Source organism: Ambystoma mexicanum, chromosome 3q (assembly GCF_040938575.1).
Source record: "Ambystoma mexicanum isolate Mex_15411 chromosome 3q, UKY_AmexF1_1, whole genome shotgun sequence".
Taxonomy (NCBI): Eukaryota; Metazoa; Chordata; class Amphibia; order Caudata; family Ambystomatidae; genus Ambystoma; species Ambystoma mexicanum.
Genome location: NC_090926.1, coordinates 318371645 through 318387561, shown reverse-complemented (window position 1 = coordinate 318387561; position 15917 = coordinate 318371645). Strand labels below are relative to the sequence as shown.

The 15917-nt window shown below is 45.8% G+C and overlaps 1 protein-coding gene across 6 annotated transcripts in view; it reads left to right on the top strand.

The window, feature by feature from the left end:
• The window catches only part of PRPF40B (pre-mRNA processing factor 40 homolog B), a 1091929-nt gene that overhangs the window by 393571 nt on the left and 682441 nt on the right, over window positions 1–15917 (top strand). For all 6 annotated transcript variants that reach the window (XM_069653885.1, XM_069653882.1, XM_069653883.1 and 3 more), the window contains one exon: window positions 4394–4424. In XM_069653885.1, coding sequence (XP_069509986.1) covers window positions 4394–4424 — 31 coding nt within the window. The remainder of the gene's footprint in view (window positions 1–4393; window positions 4425–15917) is intronic.

Sequence of the window (15917 nt, the reverse complement as noted above, 5' to 3'; positions counted from 1 at the left end):
AGGGTTTTGCTTGTACTGTCCAGGTTTTTCTCGTGCCCGAAACTTCCCCTGGCCAGGCTCCTGTCCTGTTCCTCCACTGGAGCAAACAGGGACCTCTCGGTTTCCTCATTCCAGCAGCACTCACTCGCTTCTTCCCGGTTCTCTGCCGAACCGCTTTGTCGTTTGCTCTTCCTCCAGGGAGGGTTTCTCCTATTTGTAAGTCCTTTGTTGGTTTTAATCTTCGAACTATCAAAACAACCATATATTCCCTTGAGGACTCCTCATTGCTCTGCATGTCCCCCTCACCCCAGTATCTTCTAGGGAGATCTTTGTTAGGGGAGTTTTCCCAAAGTCCACTATGAAGTAGACTTTACAAAACTATCCCATTGGTTTGTAGATCCCCAATTCTTAGTATCCGTCTGTACTACTCATGGAACATTGGTAGAGTGGCAGAGCAGTCAGGCTTATCATAAGAGGAAAATGTGAATTGTAGGTAAATACGCTGAACCTAGTTAGTAATGCTCATCAAAGAAACACGTACACATACATTTTTATTAAAATATAGATGTATTATATTTAGATAAGAATCACTTTTGAATATTCAGCACAATAAACCAAAACACTTAGGAACACTTTAGAATACTTTTCAAAGGCCACTGCTTAGTTTGTAGTCGCTTGCGGTTACAATTGTTACAGCTTTTGATGGTAATGGCAGTTCTACCATATTATCTGTACTAACGTGCACACGTGAAATTTAGGAGAAATACGGTAAGTACATTTACTCTGCAAACCCACACAAGATAATGACTTTAGGAAGGAAAATATTTGGTTAGTGTAATACTAGTAGAGTTTAAGGTTTTAGAAGCAGTTGTTTCGCAAAGCAAAGCTTTTAAGATCCAAAATGCAACCCTAGCTAAAGGCAGTTTGGAGAGGGCTCAACGTTTTGACAAGCAGCAGAACAACAAAAACTCCTGTGGATATTTGTTATTCTCTTTTCTCTAAGATGCAAAAGGATACAACCAACGTTGGATACCTTGTTAAAGGACTCGCTAAAGAGACACAAGCAGCATCTTGGGTCAGAGGTATGAGAGGGTTGCCCTGGACACCTCTGCGTGCACTCCAACACTCTGGAGTGACTTTTCGGATTAAGGTGAGCAATACCTTTATCCCCACAGTCAGTACCTTTGGTTTGAAGAAATGTTAGTGGCTGGATTGTCCTCAATGTGGCAGCGCTGGACCCGACCTACAGATTCCCTAGTCTGGTGACGAAAGGCAGGACAATGGATGGGATCTCTCAGCAGCAGTCTTGAGGGAGGATCTCTGGCACGGATTATAGCAACTTCTCTGGTCACTTTGCGGTTTTGGCACCTCTTCTGCAGCACCAACAAAGGATGCGATTCACCCGGTCACTCTTCTTAGATTCTTGAAATCCTGCACTCTGCTGAGGGGATTTGGACGGGTCGGACTGTGTCTCTTGAGGTTCACCTCTAGCTCAGCAAAGACTTGGAAATATTCAGCCTTTCCAGGATGATGCACTTCAATTGGGTCGGAGGTCTGCTGGTATTGGGTTTCTGCAGCTCTGGAAAGTCACATGACCTCAGGAGATGGCTCTAATCAAAGTTCGTCTTGGAACCAGTTGTTCCCACCAGTCAAAGGGAAGGAGTCCTCTTCGAGTTCCTGTCGCACAGGACAGCAGTGGTCGCTTCAGTGTTGCAAAGGATCTGCAGGCATCTCTGGTCATCTTCTTTGGTTTCTTCAGCTTCCAGTGGTCGATTTACTGTTCATCTCAGGAACATCACCTTTTATTCAGTTTGAGCATGCACATCTCTGCAATCTCTCTCAGCAGTTTACAGAAAGGGTCAGGTGGTTGTCCAATCAGGACAGCCAGACCCCCAGTGGGAGCTGGTTCCATTCAGGCACTCATTCATGCAAAGAGTTAGGGAGTAAAAAACTCCTCCAAACTTCCTGCCTGCCCTGACACACTGGAGCCTATGTGAGGACTCCTAGCAAAGGCAAAATGCACACACAGACCTCCCCCTCCCAGAACGGTAGAAGAAGGGCTAACAAAGAACAACCATGCTTGAAATGGCAAAAAAGAAAGGAGCCACAAGTACTTGGGTGACCCTATTGTGCCTAACCGGGGCTATGAACATAGCCTGCGGTAGAAAATGACCCAATAGTTGGTAGAACACGTCCACTGCCATCAGCCATAACTAGAAAGTTGTCTGTGTGACTAAAAAGTCACAGGCGCAGAGAGAAGGGGGATACTAAGTATCCCTTTGGCACTCCACATAAGGTGGTATGTGCCTGTCCATCAGAATATAAAGTTTTAGGAGAGATACAGAGTATCTCTCTATCCTTAAGAACTGTAGTTACTCTAGGACAAAGAAAAGAATCCCTAAGGAGAACCCGAAGGGTTCCCGGTAACACTGCCTGTAAGGAGCTGTGTGCTGCAATAGTAAAATACAGATGCCTTAAAGAGATATGGAGGAAAGTAGACTCAATAGGACAGGTAAAACACATAGAATAGAGTTCCAAAAGACAGAGCCCATAAGTATGAATGACTGGAAAAAGGCTGCATTCATTTAGGATTAAAGGAAAAAGGTCCAGAAGTCCACCCAAAAGTCCTGGGTGTCTCACTAGGAGAGGGGATGAAGCATAAAAATGATAAATCGCCCTAACAATCTTTCTAAGGTCACCGCTATTCTTCCTCGTCCTAGTTAATTTTCTGTTTTCAATGCTACAGAAACAAATGGAAGTGTGGGCGACAGAGGGTTGAGTGAAGGGATGGGAGGATGTGTAGGAGGCGAGTGGAGGTGGTGAAGGATTGGCATATCATGTTTCCCTTTGATGGTCGCCCCCCTCCCTAGAGGGGGAGTCTCTCCCCATGAGACCCTCCCGCTGAGTACCACTCCCAGGTGAGTATCGGGTAGCAGCCCTGCCTCCCTTGCCTCATGGGAAGGGGCTCCCTCTTGGGGAGAAGTGACGATATCCATGGATTCGTCACAAATCCTCAAAGTGAGTGCACCCACATACACTTCAGGCCGGAGTAAAGAATTTCAAGCTGCAAGCTACTAGCCAGGCATAACATGTCCTTTGCTCTCTCAATTCTCCACAGACACACAGTACACCACTTCTTACTCGTAAAGAGGCAATTATTACTAGCCAATGGTTAGTGATGAGTACATCTTTTGAGGCTTGCTTGCAGTCAGTATGTAAATAGCTGGCAGCAAATGCTGCCTTAAGTAACTGCACTTAGTCTGTATATACCTAATAGTTTGTGTGGCTTCTGGCACTGCCCTTAGCTCAGACTGTCTATATCTAACAGTGAGTGCTGCCTTTTGCAATGCTGTCCTACCTCAGTCAGTAGATAACAGATAGTGATTTCAGCCTAGGTCACTGCTAGTCATTCATTCATTCACACCCGGGGAAGGGAGACACAATCCTCATCCGCTGTCCCAGCCACCCGAGGCCGTTCCCTTGGTGTCGCTTTTTAAAAAAACTTGTTTTCCTTGCGGGGACCCCTCCACTTATCTGCAGGGATGGGAGCACCGAAGCATTGCGCTCCAGTCCCACAGCTCCTCCCCTATGGCCGCCATAGACATGGAAAAGGGACTTAGTCCATTTTCCTTATGGCGGCAGCCATTTTTTTGTTTTTTCATCGGGAGAACGGATGCATTAGCAGCGCGGATATACCAATGAAAAATTGAGAAAGCCATTTGCATTGTGAAAGCCATTGGCACCCTGGACGAGCCCCGGGTGCGAATGGCTTTCATTCCCTGCCAGGAGGGCAGACATTTCCTTTATCAGCCCACAGCCCGAGCTGAGGTCCTCTCTTCACTTGGGCCTGCCTTTGCCTGGCCTTGCGGGCTGTTAAAGGCCATGTCCACCCTCCTGGCAGGGCATGAAAGCCATATTCTGTACACAACTCAAACTCAATACAGCCTTAGGTTCTGCCAGTCAGTCTAGCCATACATCAAATAGAGGGCCTTCTCAGCCATTGGTACAGCTGGTCTGTCTGCACATACGTTACATTGAGTGCTGCCTCAGTCACTAACAGTCCATTCGTATGTTTGCATCAAATTAAGTACAGCATCGGGTACTGCCGGTCATTGAGTGAAGGCTAAGTAACTTCCAGTTACTCCCTACATTCCTCAGACTGAGTGCAACATTGTGTTTTGTCTCATGCTGAAAGTGTTCGTTTTCACTATGGACACAGTTTTAACTGCAATGCTTGCTCCCTCGCCCCAAACTCATTGGGCTCAAGACAAAAAGGGGTGACGGCTAGCCTAGAAATGGGGCTCCAATTCCTTTATTTAAATCAAATAATTTCTTTGTGTGGGTTCTTGTTTCATGGTTTGGGTTTTAACACCTGGGCCGGTTTGGTTTATTACTTCTCATTTTCTTTTTGTAGGCTGTTGTTCCAGTTCCAGAATCCACAAACTGTGAGTCTTCCCTGATACTATAGATCGAAGCCAGGGTTTAGAGTTGTGCTCTACGTCACTACTGGTGTGCTGCAAGTTCAGGATTAAGATGGTATTGGACTGTAGATAGCTGATAATTGTGTGTCATTTGGGACAAATTATTGTAGTGTGATGCCTGTAGCAGACTATTGTGGTGCGTATGACAGATTAATATATTGTAATTGTATTGCTGTTTGTATTAGAAAGTTGTTTGGATTTGTGCATTCAAAGAGAAATTATCACATTATCATGCTGTTTTCTGAGCTCATGAATGTATCATACTGTGTGTAAGGGATGTCAGAGTGTGCCGAGTGAGGAACACAAGACAAGACCAAGGTCAGTGTCAACTAAAGATTTTTTCTGGGAATAACATGATGCGGGTAAGTTTAGGGGATAACACAAACAGAGGATTATCAATAAAGAACCTAAAAATCGGCTTGCTTCAGCGGCATATCCTTCCTGATTCATTGTGCGGTGTTCAGGCCTCATACCCTCGATTATGAAAGTCCTCTGTCTGTTCAAGCGAGCCAACCCGTGCAATAAAAAAGGAACTTATCTTGCTTCTCCAGTTACCGTCATTGAGGGAAGGACAGAGCACAGTACACAGCCTCTAGGGGCTGGCTTCGATCTTGCCCTGTATGTCTTCAGTTAGGAAAGATTTTATTTTGCACCTTTCTCGCCATAGATTCCTATGGAACCCCATTCTTTTTGCTTATTTTGAACCCTGTTCTGACTTTTTGGAGGTCAATAAATCCTTCTGCTTTACTTCCCTTGCCTGATTTGCTCATTCTTGTGGGGAAACTGATTAGACGAGGGGTCTCCAAACTTTATGTTGGCAAGAGCTACTTCAAGAGCTACTTATAGTTAATGGCCAATAGGCAAGAGCTACTGTGGTGGTGATGTCCATGAATAGGAGAATTTGTACCAAGAGTTTTTGGTGCAGTTTATTTGCTCTTCACATCAAAAAGAATGTGTTACATCTAGACGCCCTTTATGGTCCTTTATTTGCCCCAGGCTCAAGACAAGCGCCTTCACAATGCTCGGCGGTACTTTGCCAACCAATCAATGGCTACCCGCATCAAAGGGACCACATCGGCCAAACCCAAGATGGCCACCATGCTAATCGTACATTGTATGCAAAGGAAGGAGGGGATTGCTACTTCACAAACAAATGTGGAGAACAACGCTAGCTCCTCGCGTTGCATCATTGTTTCTTTGTAAACGCTTGTTAGTGCACGCTCGTCCCTGCTGGCATTCCTGCCTTTCATCCTGTTGCTTCCTCGGAGTGCTGCTTGCTTTGATCCTGTCCCTCCTTTCCTTCCGCTCCTCTTGCCTACCTGCTGGCAACCTCTGTGCAGATTTGTCCCTGTGAAACCTCTGCCTTCTCACTATCTAGTCTATCCCTGGGCTCTATATCCTGGTTCCTCTTCATTTGCCTCACATTCTCTGCTACTTTCAACACCGATTCTTGCCAGTCCATATCTTCAGTTACAACAGCATCATGATCAAGGTTTTTTCCCCATCTGAGGGTTTTTTCTCCTTGGGGAATCGGCCTCTCTGGTGGCTGGTTCACCGTTTTCACTTTCGGGAGTCCTGGCAGCCAGAGAGAACTGTCCTTATTTGCACGGCACTAAAAGCAAGAACACCAGCAAACCACAGGTGAGCTCTAAACCTAAGAGATTGCAACGCCTCAAAAACCCAATGTCAGAGGTGGCTCAAATGCAGGAACTGGTGGCTGCAGTCCAGAATCTTACCTTAGAAGTGCAGAATGTTAAAGCAGAAAATACTTAACCTACGATAGGCCCTTCAAGCCCGTGATGCTTTACCTTTAGGTCCTACAGATGCAACGACCTAAGTTGAAAAATTGTCTGGAAACCCTAAACCGCCTAAAAGAATTTCTGGATGCTTGTGCAGTACAATTTTCCTTCAGAGAAGTTTCTTACCACATGACGGGGCCAAGATTGGATTCATGGTGAAACACATGACGGGTAGCTCCTTGACCTGTGCTACCATCTTCGTATCTCTCAATGACCACATCCTGGACTCTTATGCAAGCTTTATCACCGCATTGAAAAGGTTCTTTGATCGTCCTGATCTGACACATACAGCTCAAGAAGATCTTTTGGAATTCCAGCAAGGACAGATGGATGTTCTATCTTACACCGCTAAGTTCAAACAACTAGCCCTACAGGCGAATTGGTCGGATCAGGCATGTTTCTCCCTGTACCGGAAATGATTATCCGAAGATCTCAAAGACGAGGACTCAAGGGCACCTCGACCTCCAAACTTGGATCAGTTAATCCAGTTAGTTATTCAAATTGACTACCCCTTACAAGAGAGACGTCAAGATCGTAAGAAACATTGGAATCCTTCCTCTCGTACCTATGCTCCAACTATCAACCCAACAGAAACACATAGAGAAATCGGCGAGCCTATGCAGCTCGGTGCCGCCAGAGGACCTTTATCATCTGAGGAACGGAATAGACGCAGACAACAAGGTTTATGCATGTACTGCAGTTCAGATACCCATCTACTCAGGATCTGTCCTTTGGCTCCTCGACGGAACGAAAACTGCACCTCCCGATCCTAACTGAGATACAGGGTCGGGAGCAATTGTCTTATACCATTCGTCATGACAGCGGGGTAGTACTAGCTGCTCTGAAAGATCCTGCCCTCATCTTGGTCTTACAAGTCACCTTACAGGTTACTGACGACTATTTCATCTAGGTATCTGCATTGGTAGATTCTGGTGCAGGAGGAAATCTCATGGACAAGGCATGGGCCAAGCAGATGACTATACCTCTACATGCGAAGCAGGAACCTATACCCGTGGAAGGAGTAATTGGTCGGCTTCTGGAAAGTGGTCCTTGTACGGATAACACTGTACCGCTGGGAATGTTGATTCATCACCAGGAAGAACACATTCAGTTCGATCGTATTCAGGCGGCTCATTATCCTATTATTCTTGGAATACCATGGCTCTCAACTCACAACCCCTACATAAACTGGAACGCTCATACCCTTTGGGTTCCAAGCATTGTTTAACCACGTGCCTCATGGGCACCGCCCCACAATCAGAATTACTTAACGCTTCTCGCCCTTTGGCTACTCCTGCTCTGTACTTAGCCACCACTGTACCACAGAAATACTGGGTCTTTGCAGAGGTCTTTGAAAAGGAGAAACACAAATCATTACCCCCTAATCGACCAGAGGACTGTGAAATTCAATTGATGCCAAACACAACATGTAATCGTATGTTCCGAATGACACCCGCCAAGAAAATAGCATTGAAAGCATACCTCCAGGAAAATTTGGCTAACAGTCTTATTAGAGTGTCAGTCTCTTTGGCTGGCGCTACTATTTCTTTTTTATACCTAAAAAAGAGACCACTGAGCTACGACCGTGTCTGGACTACAGAGGCCTGAATGTAGTCACGGTGAAAGACACTTACTCTCTACCCCTCATTCCAGACATACTGGATGCCATTCAGAAAGCTAGCATCTTTACAAAACTAGATCTTCGTGGACTCTACCACATCATATGGATCCAGGAAGGCAACAAATGGAAAACGGCCTTCCGAGCACCTTTCGGCCATTATGTTTGTTTATTAAGTTTATATAGTGCTTTAATCCGAAGCGCTTTACAATATAACAACAAGGTACAATAATGAAAGAAGCATATTTACAATCATGAAACAAACCAATTTACTTAGAAGGAGGGGAAGAGGGGAGGAGAGTGGGGAGGGGAGAGGACGTAGGTAAGGAAGGTTTCAATGTCTGCTTTGAGAACAGGGGGAGAGGGAAGAAGGGGGAAGGAGGGAGGGGATGGGAAGGGGGGGCAGGGGAGTTGGGAGGGAGGAAGGTCGGGAAGGACAGTCAGGGCGGAGTGGAGAAGAAGGGCTTTCAAAGAGGAGTGGAAGGATGAGTAGGTAGGGGTGGACCAGATAGAAAGAGGTAAGGAGTTCCAATGAAGGGGGGCCAAGAGTTGAAAGGAAAGGAAGCGTGAGGAGGCACATGGGGCTGGGGGTACAGTGAGAAGGTAGAGATCAGCTGAGCGGAGAGAGCGGGAGGGAGAGTAAAATGAGAGGAGAGAAGAGAGATGGGGGGGCGAGATCATGGATAGATTTGAAGACAAGACAGAGGAATTGACATTTTTGTTGTGAGAGGAAGGGAAGCCAGCCAAGTTGAGAGAGTGAGGTAGAAATAGAATCTCGAGGGCCAAGAAGACACAGAGTACCGATAGAGGAGTGGTAGATGGATTTTAGGGGAGTCAGATGAGAGACCGGGAGTCCAAAGAGGAGTGAGCAGCAGTAGAAGAGGCGGGTGAAAATAGGGGAGGAGATTAAGAGTTTAGACGCGTGGAAGGTGAGTGAGGAGCGGATCTTGCAGATTTTGAAGAGGTGGTGCCGATCAGTATAGAGTCATGCCCTTTGGTCTAGCAAACGCACCTTCGGTTTTTTAAAGTGTTGGACCATATATTTGCAGATTTGCTGTTTCACACACTCATAGTATACCTGGACGATATTGTTGTCTTTTCCAATCATACTACCGAGCAATCCGATCATGTCCAACAAGTCCTTCACCGGTTGCGAGATAATCATTTACAAGTGAAGCTAGAAAAGTGCTCTTTCTGTACCATAGCTTGGCTTTATACTATCAAGACATATCTATGGACCCATGAAAGGATAAAGCCATCTTGCAATGGAAGAGAACTTCTTCAGTAAAGGAACTTCAGCAATTTCTGAGCATTGCCAATTTCTATAGGACATTCTTCCTCAATTTCTCTAACCTTGTATTACCACTAACCTCTCTGCCCAAGAAGGGAGTTAAGTACTTATGGGATGCTAGTACAGAGAAAGCCTTTCAGACCTTGAATTCCACCGCTCCAATATTGAATATGCCCGACAAACACAAAACCTTTATTGTCGAAACTGACGCGTCAGACAAGGCAGTAGGTGCAGTCCTCAAACAACTCAGGGACGACCTTGAAGAACACCCAATCGCCTTTCATTCCAAAACCTTACTGCCATCGCAGGTGCATTATTCGGTATTGCAACAAGAGCTGTTAGCCATGAAATTAGCATGTACCGAGTGGAGGCACTATCTCATAGGAGCAGAGAAAGAAACAGAACTTCGGACTGACCACTGCAATTTGCTTATGTTACAGCCCTTTGAATGCCGTAACTGCCGCCAGGCCAGATGGGCGGATTTCTTTCTACAATTTCGGTTTCGGTTAACCTTTATCCCAGGTACAAAAAATGTGGTTGCTGATGCCCTCTCACGCTTATTGACCACACCCCTGGACTGGGACCTAAAGACTGAACGTATGTTTCCACAAACCACTGTTATATGTCAAGCAACAACCTTGTTGGATAGAATCAAGAAGGCCTCAAAGAACAACATCGATCCTCAACTCCTATCCAAGTACTCTTTCTTACACAGACAAGGCCTACTTTGCAAAGGTAATGGGCTGTTTCTACCCACAGTAGAACTCTGTAAAGTGGCATTATCTCTCACTCATTATTCAAAGATCGAAGGTCACCGTGGAGAAAGATCCACCCTTCATTTACTCCAACTACATTTTTGGTGGCCTTGCGTCAAGATGTCAAAGACTTCTGTCAGACATGTGAAATTTGTGCACATGCCAAAACACCCAGATGTAAACCCAGCAGTAAACTACTGCAACCTTTGTTTCCTCCTCGACCATGGCTCAAGATTGCCACAAATTTTATTGTGGATCTTCCACCATCAAAAGGCTGTACCGTCATCATGGTCATCGTAGACGCTTATGCAAAGATGGCACATTTCGCTCCTTGTCAGTCTTTACAAACTGCTGCCTCTATGGCTTCGCTCTTCTCCACAGTTTTGAAGCTATATGGCCTACCCACTAATATTATATCCGATTGTGGAAGCCAGTACACCTCTAGAGTCTGGTCTACCTTATGCTGCCATTTGGTCATTTCTAAATGCCTCTCTTCTGGTTGCCACCCACAGTTCAATGGCCTCACTGAGAGATTAAAACAGACATTGGAATAATATCTTCGCTGTTTTGTCCTGAGAATCAAGACGACTGGGTTCCACTACTTCCAACTGCCGAATTCTCCTATAATAAAACCCATCATTCGGCCATTGGCACTACACCTTTCTACTACAGCTATGGATATCATCCCACATGGTTACCTTCAACCAGTTCCATAATGCCGGCAGTAGAAGTAATGGTACAAAATCTACACGCCATACAAAATCAAACGGAATCACATCTCTGCAGTACCCGCAAAAAGGACAAACTACAGTCAGACAAGCACAGACATCCAGATCCCTACTTCAAAATAGGTGAAAAGGTTTAGTTGGCTGCTAAATATCTTCCAACACGTCTGAAAACTGGAACGTTCACACCTAAATATTTTGGTCACTTTAAGGTGTCTTAACCGATTAATCCCGTGGCATTTTGTTTACGGCTTCTCCCTTCCTGGAACAGGATACATACGGTGTTTCACTCATCCCCGTTGAAATCCTATAAGACCTCCCCGGCAGACGTCAAGGAGCCAAACCACCGCCAGTTTACATCAACAAGAAACTAGAACATGAGGTAGGCCATATTTGTGACTCTCGCTATCATGGGGCAGTCTTGCAATACCTCATAGACTGGAAGGGCTATCGTCCTGCGGATCGCACCTGGGAGCCTGCGAGACAGGTACACGCCCCCAATCTGGTGAAATGTTTCCATCGCCCCTGTACCCCTGGAAAGCCGGCAGAACCGGACTTGGAAGGGGGTATACTGTTACATCCAGATTCCCTTTATGGTCCTTTCTTTGCCCCCAGGCTCAAGACAAGAACCTTCACAATCCTCAGCTGTACTTTGCCAACCAATCAATGGCCTCCCGCACAGTAGGGACCACATCAGCCAAACCCAAGATGGCTGCCACGCTAATCGTACATTGTAAGCAAAGGAAGGAGGGGCTTGCTATTTCACAAACAGATACGGAGAGCAACGCTGGCTCCTCACATTGCAACTTTGTTTCCTTATAAACGGTTGTTAGGGAACGCTCGTCCCTGCTAGCGTTCCTGCCTTTCATCCTGTTGCTTCCTCGGAGCGATGCTCACTTTGATTCTGTCCCTCCTTTCCTTCTGCTCCTCTTGCCTACTTGCTGGCAACCTCCGTGCAGACTTGTCCCTTGGGAACCTCTGCCTTCACAGCATCCAATCTATCCCTGGACTATGTATCCTGGTTCCTCTTCATTTGCCTCAAGTTCCCTGCTACTTTCAACACCTATTCTTGCCAGTCCAGATCTTCAGCTACAACAGCATCCTGATCATGTTTTTTTCCCTATCAAAGTATTTTTTTTCTCCTTGAGGGACTGGCGGCTGGTTCACCCTGTTTTCACTTTAGGGAGTCCTGGCAGCCAGAGAGGACTGTCCTTACTTGCACAATACTAAAAGCAAGAACCCCAGCAAACCGCAGGTGAGCTCTAAACCTAAAAGAATAACATATGCATTTACCATTATATTAATAACTTAAAAAATATTTTTTTCATCATTTTTTATTAGTAGCTGTCTTCTACAAATTGTGAAGCAAATCAAAATGTAGCAAACGAGACATTGGGCCTCATTACACGGTAGGCGGAGAACCATGGCGCTAATAGAACCATGGCACTGCCTTGGTGGAAAGGGGAATTACCGCCCCATTCCAAGGTTGGCGGGGCGGTAATTCCCCCTTCCACCATTGTCCTTCCCCATTCCCATTTTTGCCCCATAGGGCATAATGGGAATGGGGAATGCGCTAATTACGGTACCGCAAATTGCGGTACTGTAATTAGCTCCCTGGGTCCCTTTGCGGGTTGGTTTTTAACGCCTGCAAAAAGCAGGCATTAAATTCCGCAACCCGCAAAGGGACCTCGTAGTAAGGCGGTAAGGATTTACCGGTAAAATACCAGTACCGGTAAACCCTTACCGCCTACCGTGTAATGAGGCCCATTGTGAACGCTGACACTGCATGCTATCCACTGGTGCCGAGTAATCTGGTGTGCAGCTTGAAACAGCAACAGAAACTCAGATGCTGTCAGATGGGATCACATTTTTTATTTCAGGAAGTTCATGTCTGAAAAAGGCTGATTCGCAGAGATAGGCAATCACATTGGCTGATAGCGCAGATACCCTCCTTTCCATAGTTATTGCACGTAACTGCACATCTGGCATGGAAAACATGATTTCAGGACAGTTTTTAAAATCTGTGTAACAGCCTCAGCCACAGGAGTCACTGCACACTTCACAATTGCACTATCTGTAAAAGTACATTTGTTTTTCATCAAATAACTAGCAACATTGACGATGAATATTTTTTTAATGCATTGTTATATGGTTATAAAATAACTTTTAATAACCTTCATTAAAACAAATCATCTTAATTACATAGCATGATTCAATTAAACAAATCATCTTAATTGCATAGCATAACAGTTCATTTTACCGATCGATGTGAACAAAGCCAGCAAAATTCATTACATTTACCCAGAATAATAAAATAAGGGAGAAAGAAAATAAAAATCACAATACATTTAAAAGCATACCATTTACATTGGTGCCAAAATATTTTTAAAGAAATCTATTGCTGCCGTCAGCCAATGGTTAGTACCTTGAGAACCCATAACTCGCTGCCAAATCACACCTACTCCTCCAATGGATGATTGTCTGACCAAATGGTCAAAATAATGATGACGCCTGTCATTTAGAGCCCCACAGTATGGCAGAGGATGCTGCAATGACTCAACCTGGCCCTGCTCACAGCAGTAGCGACAGGACCTTGACTCACACAAGATCCCGGCTTTAGCGCACTCAATTTCTTTTGTTGGTAATAAATTGAGTCTCAGCCTCATAGCTGTTCTGTGCCATAGCGGGTTCAGAGATTTGTATATGTAGGTAGGGGGCATACTGACAGGCCTGACATCAATGAACATATCTTTGAAATGCTTGTATGATCTTACTTTTCCAATTATCAGGATCTAGTCTCTTTCTTTTAATTGTGTCCTAGTTTTCAAAGGGGAGTACCAGAACATGTCCATTGAGATGCCACTATATTCCAAAATTTGGTAACATTCCTGTTCCTATTTATTGAAACAGGGCCAGGTTTTTGCGTCTAGGAGCAAACTCAATTCCCACCAAATAGAACCCTGCTCAGCACACAAGATGATTTTCAATACTGCAAGATTTTTGGACAGACGATGATACTTGATAGAGGGAAGGCCTAGTTTATAGTGGATCACTGTTGCGGGAACACTGTTTGGAAGCAAAAGGACTTTCCTCTAGAAGGTGCCCTCAAGCATCTCTCAGCACATTACTACTGGAAGTCCCTGGTTTTTGCTTCCATATAGCAGGGAGGGGACAACCTTCGATTTATAATGTTCCAGGACAGGACAGGGGATTGTAACGCTCACCTGGTTCCCTCGGAGGCGCTGGTCTTGACTGGGCGGTGAAAACGTCTTCAACGTTAGGCGTAGGATTCGTTTGGCTCCCGGATTTGACCCCTTCCTCACCGAAAGCTTGACCTGCAGAGTGAGGTGTCTGCAAGTGGAAAATCAAGGTATTAGTGGCTGGAAGGTTGGGAGAAGTTCTTAGCCCCTCTCTCCCTCTCTTCCCGTGGTACTCGGGTGATTGTTGTGCTCACCTTAAGTAAGTGAATGCTGAGCTCTCCATCCTGCGTCTTGTTCAGGGGCGCTGGATCCAGTTACTTCACTGGATGTGAGTTCCGCCTCTTGATTGCAGAGGGTAGTTGAGAGCGAAGCCGCCGTTTGCTGCACGAGCGTGACTTGTAAGTATTAAAGTTCTCTTTAGATTGCTCTCTTCAAATGTCTTTTTCCCTAATGTCTATGTCTTTTACTTTTCAGATGCTGTCGATGCCAAAGAAGATGCTCTCCCCGATTCGTGGCAGAGAGCGTAACAAGAAGATGATGAATTCGAAGGCACGTAAGTAGGAAGGCTGCTTTGGGGCCGTAGAATGCACCTTAATGTCCCCTTTTGTCTCTACAGGTGCCGGAATGCAGTGCGAGCAAGGTTGGAGCAAGCGCAACACAGGTAAGCAGAATTGTAACCAAGCGTTACTAACCAATGTTCTTTGTCTTTGCAGGCCCGATGCCGGACGAGAAATGCAGAAAAAACGTCTTGGATGCTGCCGATGGATCGGGTAAGTTGAAGCGCTAACTTTGCCTTTGTCTAACCTGTGCCTTTTGTTTTGCAGGAGCCGCTGAAGATTGAAGATTGGTTCCCAGCAGGTAATTTTCGTAATTACAGGATCCGGAGCTGAAGATTCGCTGGAGCTGACACGGTGAGCGTCCTGCTGCAGATGCAGAATAACGCGAAGCATGTGGTACCAATCGGGTGTGGTTTAAATAGCCCATAGGAGTGCTTAGGTGTCTTCTTCCACAGCAGCCTCGCCCAGGTAAAAGAGTTCCTGCTTCCAGAAGGGTTCCAGCAGCAATGATCCAGGGAGTGGTGCCTGCCCCACCCAGAAGGAAAAGTAGTCCCTGCCAGAAGAGAGTAAAGCATCATCTTGCTGGTAAGTAAGCAGCATGGTCTGCTCCAGGTAGGTTCACCCAAGCACCTTTACACTTGATATGAGCCCGGCGCTTCCTGTGCCGGGACGGATCCTTACTATGAGCCTGGCACCACCGGTGCCAGGACAAGGTCCAAAAGGTCCCTATTGGGACTTGCTGGTGCCGATAAGACATGTTATGAGCCTGCTTCCAAGGATGTTGGGTAGGTCCTGACTCCTTGAAAGCAGTGGTCATGACAGCACCCCCCCTCAAGGCCCCTCCCAAATTCGTCTTCTCCGGGGGTTTTGGTTTATCAGGAAAAGTTCGATGAAACTTCTTAACCAGACGGGGTGCATGAACATGTTCCGACGGTTCCCAAGATCGTTCCTGGGGGCCATAACCTTTCCAGTCAATTACATAGTATAATTTAGATTTGGAAATCTTGGAGTCTAATATGTCTTGTATTTCGAATTCTAGTTCTCCGTCCACAAGAATAGGGTCTGGAGATTTTGTCAAACGGGTTCCAGGTTGCATGGGTTTCAGTAGTGAGACGTGGAAAACTGGATGTATCTTCATATGGGCAGGTAGGCCCAATTTAACCGCCACTGGATTGATTATGGCAGTGATTGGGTAAGGCCCCAGGTATCGTGGATTGAAAGTACGCGGTCCTTTTAGGGGTAAATGTTTGGTGGATAGCCAGACCTGATCTCCCACAAGATATTGAGGAGCTTCCTTTCGATGTAGATCCGCACACTTCTTGTATTGCTCCTTGGCCTGCTTGAGGTGAGATGTGGCCTCTTTAAAGGCTTGAGTGATTGTCGAATGCAGATGATCTACAGCGGGTGTTCCAAGAGTCTGAGGTGGGTCAAGATTTGAGGTGCGAGGGTGGATTCCATATGAAAGAAAAACAGAGTTTTTCCAGTTCCGGCGTGGACTGAATTATTATAAGC